This window comes from Mastomys coucha, unplaced genomic scaffold (genome assembly GCF_008632895.1).
Source record: "Mastomys coucha isolate ucsf_1 unplaced genomic scaffold, UCSF_Mcou_1 pScaffold12, whole genome shotgun sequence".
Lineage (NCBI taxonomy): Eukaryota > Metazoa > Chordata > Mammalia > Rodentia > Muridae > Mastomys > Mastomys coucha.
Genome location: NW_022196894.1, coordinates 90,549,599 through 90,561,896, shown reverse-complemented (window position 1 = coordinate 90,561,896; position 12,298 = coordinate 90,549,599). Strand labels below are relative to the sequence as shown.

The 12,298-nt window shown below is 47.5% G+C and overlaps 1 protein-coding gene across 3 annotated transcripts in view; it reads left to right on the top strand.

Annotated features, from left to right (window-relative positions):
- The window catches only part of Runx1 (RUNX family transcription factor 1), a 240,061-nt gene that overhangs the window by 130,904 nt on the left and 96,859 nt on the right, over positions 1–12,298 (top strand). For all 3 annotated transcript variants that reach the window (XM_031364449.1, XM_031364448.1, XM_031364447.1), the window contains one exon: positions 8,807–9,060. In XM_031364449.1, coding sequence (XP_031220309.1) covers positions 8,807–9,060 — 254 coding nt within the window. The remainder of the gene's footprint in view (positions 1–8,806; positions 9,061–12,298) is intronic.

The following is a 12,298-nucleotide window of genomic DNA, read 5'->3' as shown; positions in this document are numbered from 1 at the left end:
TTTTCCAGTGTGATGGTGTGTCCAGGACTTGCTATGGTGGGAGAATTGGGTTCTGATGATGGCAAGTTTGATTTGTGTTGTTTATTTTCTTATGCTTGCCCCCGGCCAACTGGTTAACTCTAGTGCTACCAGCCATTGCTAAATCTGACTGGAGCCTGTCCTTCCTATGATCCTGGTTGTGTCAGAACTCCTCAGAGTCAAGCTGTCTCTGTGATCCTGTGATTCTGTGATCCTGTGATCCTGTGATCCTGGGCTTGTTAGATCACCTGGGAGTGGAGCTTCCTCTGTGTGTTTTGGGACTGGCTGCAAAGCTTGTGCCCAAGGTCTGCTCTGGACCCCAGCCTAGACAGACCGGTAGGAACCCGAGTCACTGGGCTGGTCCCATTATGGATTTTAAAATCTCTCAACCAAATAGTGATTGCCTGTCCAAACTCTCTGGATGACAAAAAATGACTTCAGGATAGGAATTCTACATATTTGAGATCTGCACATGAAGAATTTTTGAGAGATTTTCTAATGAAGAAAAGACATGGGGAGGAAAGATGTGAAGAGAGGACACGGTAAGAGTTAAATTTCCTCAAAGTTGTCAATTGTACCTTAAGAAGAAACATAGCTGACCCATGCCTGTGGGTGTGCATGGACTTGTGTATGGGTGTGAGTGTATATACCAATGCCTGTGTGTGTACACGCGTGTGTTCATGTGCCTATGTGTCTATGTGTTTGTGCATATACTCACATCTGCACAGGTATGTGTGAGCATGCACATGCATATGTGTGCATACCTGTGCCTGTGTGTGCACACTCAAATCTGTGTGTGTACATGGGCATGCATGTGTGTTCACAGGCAAGTTTCCTAAGCTCCCTAAAGGGGAGGCTACTGGCCTATAAAATGGGAGAGACAGTGAGATTCCCAGCATTAAGCAGGGCAACTATCCAATCCCTGCCTGGCGTATGATGGCCTGCAGTAGGAAGAAAGATCATGACAGGGACAAACCTGTCCTATCTAGCCTCTGTTAATGAGTATGTAGCCTCTCATCTCTCTCCCAGCTCCAGGGTGACATGTCACCCAGCTCCAGGAGGTGGAAATCCCTTCCTAACTCCAGAGGTTTGCCTTTATCTATAAGTGTCTGTTAACTGCAGTCAGCCAGTTCCCCTGTGTTTTCAAGCTGATGTCACCTAAGGTCAGAAAGTTCTTAACAATAAAACACAGTCCTCTCCAAACACATTCACTCCTGCCAGGTTTTTAGGATAAAAAAAAGAACTTTGGCTTTTCTCTAAGAATTGTGGAAGTATAAGTATACACACAGATACCTGCTTTCTCTGTTCTGCTGTCCCAACTTATGTGGAGAGGTGTCTCTGGGTCCCGTGAGAAAGTGTCCCGGGGTTTGGTTCCACTGGGTCTCTGGTGGAATAAATTTACCTCGTCTGGTCAGTCTTACTGAGTCAATCTCTTAGGCCCAATATTCACCAGCTGGAACCAAGCTTGCCTTAACTTCAGAGTCCATTTGTTATTTCTTACCTCATCTTACCTTAATAATTAGTGCAAATTGTTCTGTCCCTACTCTGTTCAAAAAAAAAAAGAAAGAAAGAAAGAAAGAAAGCTTTATGGAGCTATTTTATGTCCTTGTAAACCATGATCTTTTAAAATTATTTAAAAGATTTGGAGGCCACACATTTAAGTCTCACTCAGTCTTTCATTAGAGGGCAGCCCTGTGGAAGCCTTTCGTATTTTACTTGCTCTTTTTTGTTTTGGCAAAAAATATATGACTAGGCAGCTGCAAATCTTGTCCTCCTGCCTATTTAAACAGCGTCTGGAAATCTGAAGTAATTAGCTCTCTTCTTCTTCTTCTCCTTCTTCTCCTTCTTCTCCTTCTTCTCCTTCTTCTTCTTCTTCTCCTTCTTCTTCTTCTTCTTCTCCTTCTTCCTCTTCCTCCTCTTCTTGTCCTTTTTCTTCCTCTTCCTGTTCTTCCTCTTCCTGTTCTTCCTCTTCATTCTCCTCTTCCTGTTCTTCTTCCTCTTTCCATTCTTCCTCCTCCTTCTCCTCCTCCTCCTCCTTCTCTTCTTCTTCACACCATTGTTTATAAGCCATCTTGTCCTGCTATGGAATGTGGCTACCCAGATCCTAAGGCGTTGAGACCAACCATATGCCCTTGCTGTCACTGGGTGCTAACCACTGTCAGTGTACAAGGCCAGCCAATACCCAGGGGAATGAGCAGTTTCTTTCCCTGTGGGCATCCCTGTACCTTGGAAGCAGCAGAATGCAGGGGATGCTTCCTCCTGGGAGCTTAGCCTATGCGGATGACTCCCAACAACACTTAAGGCTGTGTCATTTCAAGAATGAGTGGTGTCATTGTAAACAAACTGCTTTCCTAGCCAAAAAAGGGGGGAAACCATCAAGGGGGAAGTTTTTCTGAAATGTCCTGTCACTAGAGGAAAGCAATTAGATCACAGAAGCACCAGCTAGTTTCTTTTAGACAACGTATTCTGAACTGTTTATTTGGATAAACACTGGCTTTAAGGAAATAAATTTCTTTGAGTGATACTCAGATTTTTTTCTCCTTATGCTTAACCTCTGCCATGTTACTGATTTTAAAATCATTTTGTATTAAGCTGGGATTTGGTTTTAATCTCACCTGTAGTTCTGAGTAATCCCCAGAGCTTTAGTAAATAATTCACATGTGTTCATGCATGCAGCTAATTCACATGTGTTCTTGCATATAGCTCAGAGCAACTGAACACAGAGCTTCAGCATTCTGAATCCAGCACAGGCAGAAAGCACATAAAATCACATGCTAGACAGATCAAAGTTCACTTATTTGGTGATTTACTATTTTATTTTTGTGCCAATGATGATGGACCATGGACCAAATAGGACCATGATATAAAACTCCCAATGCTCAAAAAGATGCCAAGTGATAAAATAGAAAAGGATAAAAGAATTCAGTAGAGAATCTGTTTTTTAAGCTGGAAAGTAATATAATTAGAATGAAAATTTTAGCTTTCAGTTTATTCATGGGGTCATTTTTATCTTCCTATTTTCTATTATTTTAGAGTACATACATAAAGTGAATCCTAGAGAGACTCATGGTGTGTTAGGTTCCAATTTGTATTTTTATGAAATATATTCATATATATATGTATGATTTTCTATTGATGTGTTTCTATATATACTTTATGATATCATTTTGCCAAATAATTAAAGCTTTTTTGCTGATTCAAATGTACTTAAAAGGAGCAACCCATATTGTAGCTGTCATACCACATAAAATACCCCAATGAAATCTTAAATGATACCTTCAGCTCTATGGCGTTCACCATTCACACATTCTGCTGTTATTAAATGACTATGTGACTCTCTGAAAAAATATGGCTTGGCTTCTATCAGCTATGACAGAGTTTATTACACTTGTTAGAGCAACGGTGATGCAAAATTTTATGAGGGTAAAATGTTTACTAAGCACCCCGAATTTTGTGGGAAAGGGAGAAATATTTTCAGTTTGCTCCTTGTAAAGTGCTCTGGGGGCAATATGAAGCTGGAGTTGAGTGTTCCCCCAGCACAGTATAGAAATACTCAGAGGAAGGATGTGGTATAAGAATTCGGGAGTTTGTTCTTCATAGTAAACAAATGTAAAAAGTGAAATAGTCTTGCAGGATCTTCAGCAGGGAGAAAAGTGTTAAGTTCCAGTGTCAAAAGCCAGACAGCTTGGAAGCTAGTCATTAATGTAGGATTTCTGCTTACTGGAATGGCTCAATGCCTGTGTAAGTACCAACTGCAGAGAGTTGGTCTAGAACTACAGTAGGATACACTCTCTGAAGAGGAGGAGGAGGAGGAGGAAGAGGAGGAAGAGGAGGAGGAAGAGGAGGAGGAGGAGGAGGAGGAGGAGGAGAAAATAACTTTAAAACTATTACATGCTGAGAATCTGATTTGGACAATAGAATATTACATTGGAGGGGTAATTTTGAGAACTATTATTGCATACATTTTATTTTGGAGATGACTTCACAGAACAAACACGCAAAACCTTCGGTTTTCTGAGACCACTTACAATTGGCCAGTCACATAAAGATGTAGAAAAATAAGTCAATAAAGTGCTCTGTCCTCCATTGAAATGGCTGCCCGCCTCCCACTGAGTCAAAGACTACTTTTTCAATTCACGGTAGGAAGTCCAAGTCCATTGCACTCACTGTTAAAATTCCCCCAGCAACAAATTTGTTAGACTGTCACACAGTAGCAGCTTAAACAAATCTTTCCCTTACAGTCTTTTTTTTCTATCATGTAGATTTTAGTGTCACTCTGGCGGAAGCCTGGAAGTGAGAGTTGTAAACCCTTCCTTTAGCTCTTGATGAGGCAAGAGACCGAAAGTGTTCATTGACGACGAAATGCGCACTCTGGGTGGGAAGGAATTTCCCATTTCCTGCTCCTGCCGCAGGACTTGCATGAACTCTGTCCAAAGCCCTGAGGACTAAGTGTTGATGGCGCCCCTCTGTTGAGTCCCAGGTGTGAGCTTGCTGTTTGCCATTCTGCTGTAAAGAGAGACAATGATTTTGTTTGTCGTTGCTTTTCAAGTGCGCGTCAAATGGCTCCGTGACAACCCGCACAGGTCCAGGGATGCCCAAGACCGGGTTTTTGCAGCTTTTCGTTGTTTTATCATTGCAGGGCTTCGAACTTAGTGACTCAGCTGACCAGGCCTCAAGGCGCGGCCCTTGAGAGCTAAACTCGGTGTGTGGGTGTGTGTGTTCCTGTAACTGCCTTTCCTAGGCTTCTGCCAGGCAGACAACCCTAAACCCCATGCAGGGTTTGAGGTTTTATGCAGGGGCCTGACTCCAAAGCTTCCTTTAACCATTGGAAGGGCTGGAGAGACACCCCTTTCCCTGGAGTCAGGGTCCAGTGTAGTCTCTGCCACACTGTTCTGACCCAGCTCTGTCTGGGTGGGTACCTGCGGATGCCTTTGGCTGTGGCCCCAGGAACACTAGATCTGAAGTCTTGTAATAATAAATAATTATATAACAAATGTTTCTTAGAAAAAGCATTTGAGGGGAGTCTAGCTAGCTATTTGAGGGAGCCTACCTTCCACTGGCCATGAACTCTCCAATAGAGCCGCACAATGGAACCTGGATGCACTAGGAAGCTATGGTCCCAGCAGGGGAGTGCAGATGGTGACTGCTATGTCTAACATCACTCAAGCAAGGGGGCAGGGGGAGGGGGAGCTAGGGAACATTGGGGGAGTTGACACCCGAAATGAGACTTCTTTGAGATTCGTTTTAAAAGAAAAGCAAGGAAAAGTTTTCTTTCCAAAGCTCCGGATCCCCCAAACGCCAGGGGACATGAGCTTTCCCTGCTGGCACCATCTTAGTGCTGAAGGAGGAAAGTCGGGCCCACTCGGGAAAACACAGAAGGCTGGAGAACTCGAGCCTTCGCTGGCGCTCGCTGGACACCTGAAGAACTCCTGGTCCTGAACTAGTATAAGGCGGAGCCCAGCAAAGAGGCTTTGAGAAGAAATGAGATCCTAATTTCGGTGGATCACAACAGTAGAGACCCACCAGCCGGGGGATTCCCATGCAGGCTGGCCCCCGGCTACCACCTCCGAGGGACGGGGGAGCTCAGGTGGGTTCTGGTGGCCACTTCCTAATGTTTGTCCCCAAACTCAAAAGATCGACCCTAAGGATTTCCAGGTGAGACAGGTCCCGGCGCCGTCGGGCGTGCCCAGTGCCCAGCTCGGCTTCCCAGGGCTCCTAACGAGGGTCGCTGCTGCCCCCTGGCGTCCACCCCGAGCCTCCACATGACCGTGAAAAGCCTGCCCAGTGCTCTACGCCGCCAGCTCCTACCAGCCTGGGGCAAGAGAAGCGACCCCAAACTTCCCACAAGGCCTCCAGACCTCCACAGCTTCTTCCTCCTCCACTGAACCCAGGCTGCGCGGATGGGTGTGGAGGAAAAGATACACGCGGGGACCAGCCAGGGACCCGAGCACAGATGGGGTTCGGTCCTATGTGGACAGTAGTGGGCTCCGTGGAGTGGGTAGTGAGAAGTCCAGGAGGAAGCAAGGCCCAGGAGAAATAAGGGATCCCGGAGCACAGGCCAGCTGCTCTGACTGGGGACAGTAGCGGGCCGCGCGCCAAGCAGGAAGGGGACCCTTAAAGCTGGGCGAAAATGCCCTCGGCGCCGCGCGGACGGACAAGGTGGGGGAGGTGCCCCCACAGTGCGCAAGCAGGGTGGGTTCAGCGCCTGAAGGAAAGCTCCGGCCTCCCCTCGGAGCTGGACGGTGGATTCGAGCTTGGGAGTTCGGGGTGGCCTGGGCTCCCGATGCTTTCAACTTTTTTTGTAGTCTAGGTTTCTTGGAGGCCTTGAGTAGAAAACTATCTCCTCTCCAGCCGCTGCGCACACTCAGAACGCGGCGCGCTGCGTAATCAAGCCGCAGCCCAGCCGCAGAGAAAAGGCACTAAATAAAGCAACTCTACGAAGGAAAGGATGCTTAAAACCCAAAACTTCTGCGCCGGAGCAGAGGCTGGCTTTATTTAAATGACTCGGTGTCACTTCGCCTCAGCTGCTAGCCTGCCCCAGGGAGACGCTCAGTGCCTCCCCGACCCGGCCATCCCACCCGGTCCTCCCAGGACCCGGAGCCTTGGCCCTTGGACTACAGTGCAAGGCTGCCTGGGGACCATTCCCCGATGCCAGCCCCGGTCCCCGGAGCCTCGAGGTGGCAGCTATGTGTCCAGGGTGCACAGGGCGTCTCCCTCCCGTTGATCTTGAACCCCAGGGCTTCTCTGGACGCAGCTCGCGGTCCCCAAGCCCAACCGGCCTCTCGATTCCTGTTTCGGGGTCTCCAGGACTGTGGCCACCCTTGGCGCCGCTGCGCCCCGCCAACCCACCCAGGGCGAGTGCAGCGCCGCGCGTGGCTGCCTGGCGTGGGGTCTGAACCTGGGCCTGGCTTCGGGCAAACATGACAACGTAATGTGTGTGCGGGGTCGGCGTGGGTGCGGGAACTGCGGGCGGTAGGGGCTGCCACTGAGTCCCGGCCCGGGCTGCGTACAGTAGCGCGCGGGGGCGCGCGGGCCAATTCCAGGAGCGCGGCAGCCGGCCGCGCCCAGGCTGATACCGGAAAGGCCTGTGATTGGCCGTCGGTCTCCCCTATGCAAACGAGCTGAGGGAATGGAATTCCTTGGGTCGGGCTTACAGTAAAAGCACGTTCATTTCCAGGCACTCTCATTCATAGAGCCAGCGGGCGCGGGCAGGACGGGCGCCCCGCGGCCGGACCCAGCCAGGGCACCACGCTGCCCGGCCCCGCGGCTGGCACCTCCATCCTGAGCTCCCGGAGACGCAAGAAAGTCACCCTTTGCGGCTCTTCGTAGATCCGCGTTGGACCTCCTTGTTTTCTTTTCTTTTTTATTTTTCCTTTCTTACTTTTGAATGAACCGGCTTCTAGGCTTCGGATGTTTCAACTTCTCTCCTGGCTGTGAACTTTTCTCCGATTGTTTCTTTTGACAACTGCGGGAGAAAGTGTTCCCGGGTTCCAGGCGAGCGGTGAAGTTGCGTGTGCGTGGCAGGGTGCGTGGGAGTGAGCGTGTGTAACTCGAGCCTACTGGTCTACGGTGCCTCCTCCCAGGCCCGCTCCACCTGCTGCGGTTACACGGTGCTCGCTCGTGGGTATTTGTGCGCCCCAGCAGAAAACCAGCCAGCGCCGGGCGACATTGGAGGAAGATCATCTTGCTACTGCCAGAGTCTGGGCTGACTCACCCAACCAATGTAGACAGTGGCTGACTTCCGAAGAGTGCAAGTCTGCCTGTGTGGTGTGTGTGACCCAGCTGCGGCTCAACTCCCACCAAACCACAGGCTCAGCCACAAACTTAACCAGCGTCCCAACCCAGAGTCCTCAGCTGTGGGAAGCTCTCCCTGAGTGTCATCGAGTTGGATTTTTTTTTTAAGATTAGCTAGAGATCTTTGTAAAGTACTGACCATTTATTTGGCAGAATTTATTGAGAGAATAATGACAAGTGATTCTCTCCCAGCCTTCCAACTACTGAAGCGAATTTTCAAGGCTACTTAAAAAAAAAAAAAAACCTGCAGCGAACATTAATGGATTTCTGTTGTGTTTAAATTCTCTACAGATTGTACTGTAAATATTTTATGAAGTAGATCATATGTATATATTTATATATACACACGAGCACGTACATTAGTAGCACAATCTTTTAAAGTTGCGGCTCTTGCTTTTGAGAAACGGATTGAGTTTGTCATGGTAGGAGAGGCGCCCTGTATTGAAGACACTCCTCTAAGTTTTGTATTTTGTTGAGACTCTAAACAAAACTGACCCTCAAGAAAGAAAAACAAACTGACAGGCAATTAACCGCTGGAATTTCCAAATCTAGTTTTTGCTGGTCATTTTGTTGTTGTTGTCGTTGTTGTTGTTCTGCGCATAAATATTTTAGGACGTGTACGGGAATTTTGCCTCCGGGACCGTTTGTAATAGCCAAAGACTGAACTTCAACTCTCAAAGCAAGGCTCTTCTGGGCATTTGACTTTGAATTCTGGTTGCCCACTTTTTAATGCACTAAGTGGCGGGTTGCTAACCTTGCTTGGGTGTGAGGCCGATCCGCGTAACTAGATCTCAGTCCGGGACTGAGATCCGGACTGGTGGTAATTTAGTCTCCTTCTACCCCCACAACCCTCCGGTAGGAATACAGGCTCCTGAACTTGTATGTTGGTCTCCCCGGAGCAGCTTGCAGAAGATCCGAGCCCCTGTCGCCGTCTAGTAGGAGCTGTTTTCAGGGTCCTTACTCAATCGGCTTGTTGTGATGCGTATCCCCGTAGATGCCAGCACGAGCCGCCGCTTCACGCCGCCTTCCACCGCGCTGAGCCCCGGCAAGATGAGCGAGGCGCTGCCGCTGGGCGCCCCGGATGGCGGCGCCGCCCTGGCCAGCAAGCTGAGGAGCGGCGACCGCAGCATGGTGGAGGTACTAGCAGACCATCCCGGCGAGCTAGTGCGCACCGACAGCCCCAACTTCCTCTGCTCCGTGCTGCCCACTCACTGGCGCTGCAACAAGACCCTGCCCATCGCTTTCAAGGTACTCCTGCCTGGAGAGGGTGGCGGGAGGAGCAGGTGAAGGCTAGCTGGTAGCCGGAGTGAGCTTAGGGAGCAGAGGATAAGCCGGCTTCCAGAGAAGGGTGCTGCCTATAGCAGAAGTCTCTGGTCCTTCTCTCTGAGTTTGGGATGGGGGGGGTGGTACTGCGTTGCCGTGGCGACCCTCGGGAGGGACCCACCTTAGCCAGCCTCAGAAGTATCCAAGAGGGAGTTTAAAAAAATCAGGATAATCCCAGAACATCTATCAAGGACCTTTCATATCTTTGCTACGAATTAGAAAAAGTTAGAACCTTGGAGCGGGCCCGTCCGTCTTCCTTAAGGTTCCCCGAACCTCTGGATGGACACCCAGTTTTGTATCTCTCAAATGAAGGCATCAGGAAATAAAATAAGAGATGCTTTAATACCTTCCGGTCAGTAAAAAATAAACCAAGGGAAACAGCCAGGGATCCCACCCCTGCCGCTTTTTGTTTTTAACCGCCCTATAGGATTCAGCGTGTCCAAAGTCCGCAGCGGGCTAGTTAAGTTTGCCAAAGTCCGGAGTTTTTCGAGTCTGTAGCCAGCTCCTGCCAGAAGGTGCAAGTAGTGAATCCTGTTGCTCTTTCTGGAACCCTCCAGAATATTATCGCTGGCTCACCTGAATTACGCCCCGGGCAAGAAAGGTGACGAGGTGTCTTTGACACCTGGAAAGGTCCAGTCAGACAGCTTTTCTGTTAGAGAAGAGGGCCTTGTAGACCTGGCAACTTCAGGTGGGCAGCTCTCACGTCGGTCTGGTCGCTTTTTACCCTGATCCTGCCCTAGCTTTGAGTTGCCTCTAAAACTTGGCCTTTAGAAGCCATATATAAACAACCTCGGGCGGTTAAAAAAAAAAGAAAAGAAAAGAAAAGAAAAGAAAAGAGAAAAGAAAAAGAAAAGAAAAAGAAACAACCACCCTACCACTCTGGCAGGGAGCTGGAGGAATTTAGATTCTCCTCTTTGGTCTTCTGCGGCGGGCGGTGGGTTTTAAAAGGTACAGCTGAAAGCAAATTGGCTCTGTCAAGTTGTGTTCTTTTAAAAGGGTAATGAAGGCGGGGTACCCAAGCTGTAAAGTGGAAGTAAGCTGCCTTTTTTTCCTTTCTTCAATTCAGCTGAATAATTGTCTCATTTAGGAGGGAGATTAATTTAATTTAAGCTTTTCGTAGTTCCAGGCCTCAGCTGGATCTTGATCTAATTACAATGAATAATGCTCACTTTTTGAAAAGTGCTGTCCGGGTTCCTTTTTTATGCTAAAAACACAGTCCACGTTTCAAAAAAAAAAATCATAGAAGTAGAATTTGCTACCGACTCTGTCTATAGAATTGCTGCCTTTACCACTGTTTTGAAAGCAACTTTTTAAAGGGGTAGATGTGAGGTTGAGAGTCTGAAGGGGAGCCAGGCACTCTGGTTTTCCTTCCCTTCCAGTCATTTGAGAATCCATCCCAGTTCCTTTAGAAAAAAGATTTAGCTGGTGTTGTCTTCTGTTTGCCCTGAGAGGGACCTGGCTGGGTTCAGAGAACAGAGTCAGGCTTATTGCAGTCAATCAAAGGGTCAGGTAAGGTGGGTTTCCCTGCACCCTTGAGCTAAAGGGACATGTAGCTTCCTTGGGGAAGAAATCGGGGCCTTTTCTGAGCTTTGTTGCTGTGGTGGGTGGTGGTTGTGGTGGTGGCGGTGGTGGCGGCGGCGGCGGCAGCTCCTGTTGTTGTTGTTGTTGTTGTTGTTGTTGTTCTTCTTCTTCTTCTTCTTCTTCTTCTTCTTCTTCTTCTTCTTCGTCGTCGTCGTCGTCGTCGTCGTCTTCTTCTTCTTCTGCCAGAGAATCCCAGTTTATCAGTTTATCCCAGTTTTAATTTAATTTTAAAATGGTCTTCAGGAGTTGACATGACACAGCCTTGAGCTACCACATGGAAATGTTTATTTTCTTTCAAAAGAATGATAGACCGTACCTATCGCTTTTAGAAACCACGAAAAATTTCCTTTTAAGAAAAATAATCTCTGCCCTAGAGATTCCCTTTTACAAATGATTTTGGAAAAGCTGCTTCTAAAAGAACCTCAGTGTGTTTTCCTGAGTGACAGCTAGTAGCTATGACAAAGGTCACGGTGGACAGGGAAGTTGAAAAATCAGACCTCTGGATTAATATCTGTCACCACCTATGCCTCCCACAGAGGGAAGGCTGCTTCTAGGAGCTCAGTGCTGTGCTGACCCAGTCAGTAGACAGAATTTGCAGAAGAAAAGGAGATTTAAAGGCTGGGTTTAAAAAAGAAGCTGGACTTCAAAACAGACCAGCATCCTTGCTGGATTTGCTCTGAGTCCCTGGCCCCTCTGTGTACCAGCTCCTACCAAACACACTGAAGCAGTATCTACCAAAAATGCTTCTTTACGTTTACATTTGAATAAAGATCCAGGAATCTCTTTAAGGGTTAATCCTGCAGGAATTACCCTGTCCCTACTCCCAGATAAAAATCAGATTATGTGAAGCAATGTTCAGATCACTCATGGAAGAGCATAGACCGGAGTTTTCTAGAATTGTGTTGAGTCCTCCGCTTTAATCTTCAAAATTCTCAGGAGATTTAAAATCATGAATTCCCTTGAAAATTGATTAAAATTATGCTAATTAGTCCTCCTAGCCTCCACCCTCTTCCCACCTATAGAGCATTTATCTTAGCATAGAAGAAACACTTAACTTCACTGCTGAGAAATTGGGAAATCTGCTACATACTATGCAGAATTTTCAGATGCCACCTACAAAGTTGTCTAGGAGACTTGCACTAGATTTTGTAATACTGGAATAGAATAGTTTGTTTAGCCCCTGGTACACCAGAGAGCAAAAAATATAAACACACCTTCAGCCGGGAAGTTCAAAGCCCCTAGGTGCTGCTGGAATATGCTTTTCATAAAAAATAAATAAATATAATTCTGGCAGGAAGACCATGGTCCCTAGCTATGCATTAAATGTCATCTCAGATAAATTCTCAGATAGTTCCACTCCACAGCCTCTTTGAAACTCTGGAGGATTAGAGAATTTGCAGTAAATAAGTTGTAACTTTAATTTCAACCTCTAAAATTGTTGGAAAGTGCCAGTTTCAAACTAAGAACAGGCTGGCCAAGAACAGTGCTGGGAACTCCTCAGAGCAGAAAGGGCAGCTGATATTTGGCCCAACTTCCTGATACTTGAAGAACAGAGAAGTTCAACAAAATATGAACTATCTTT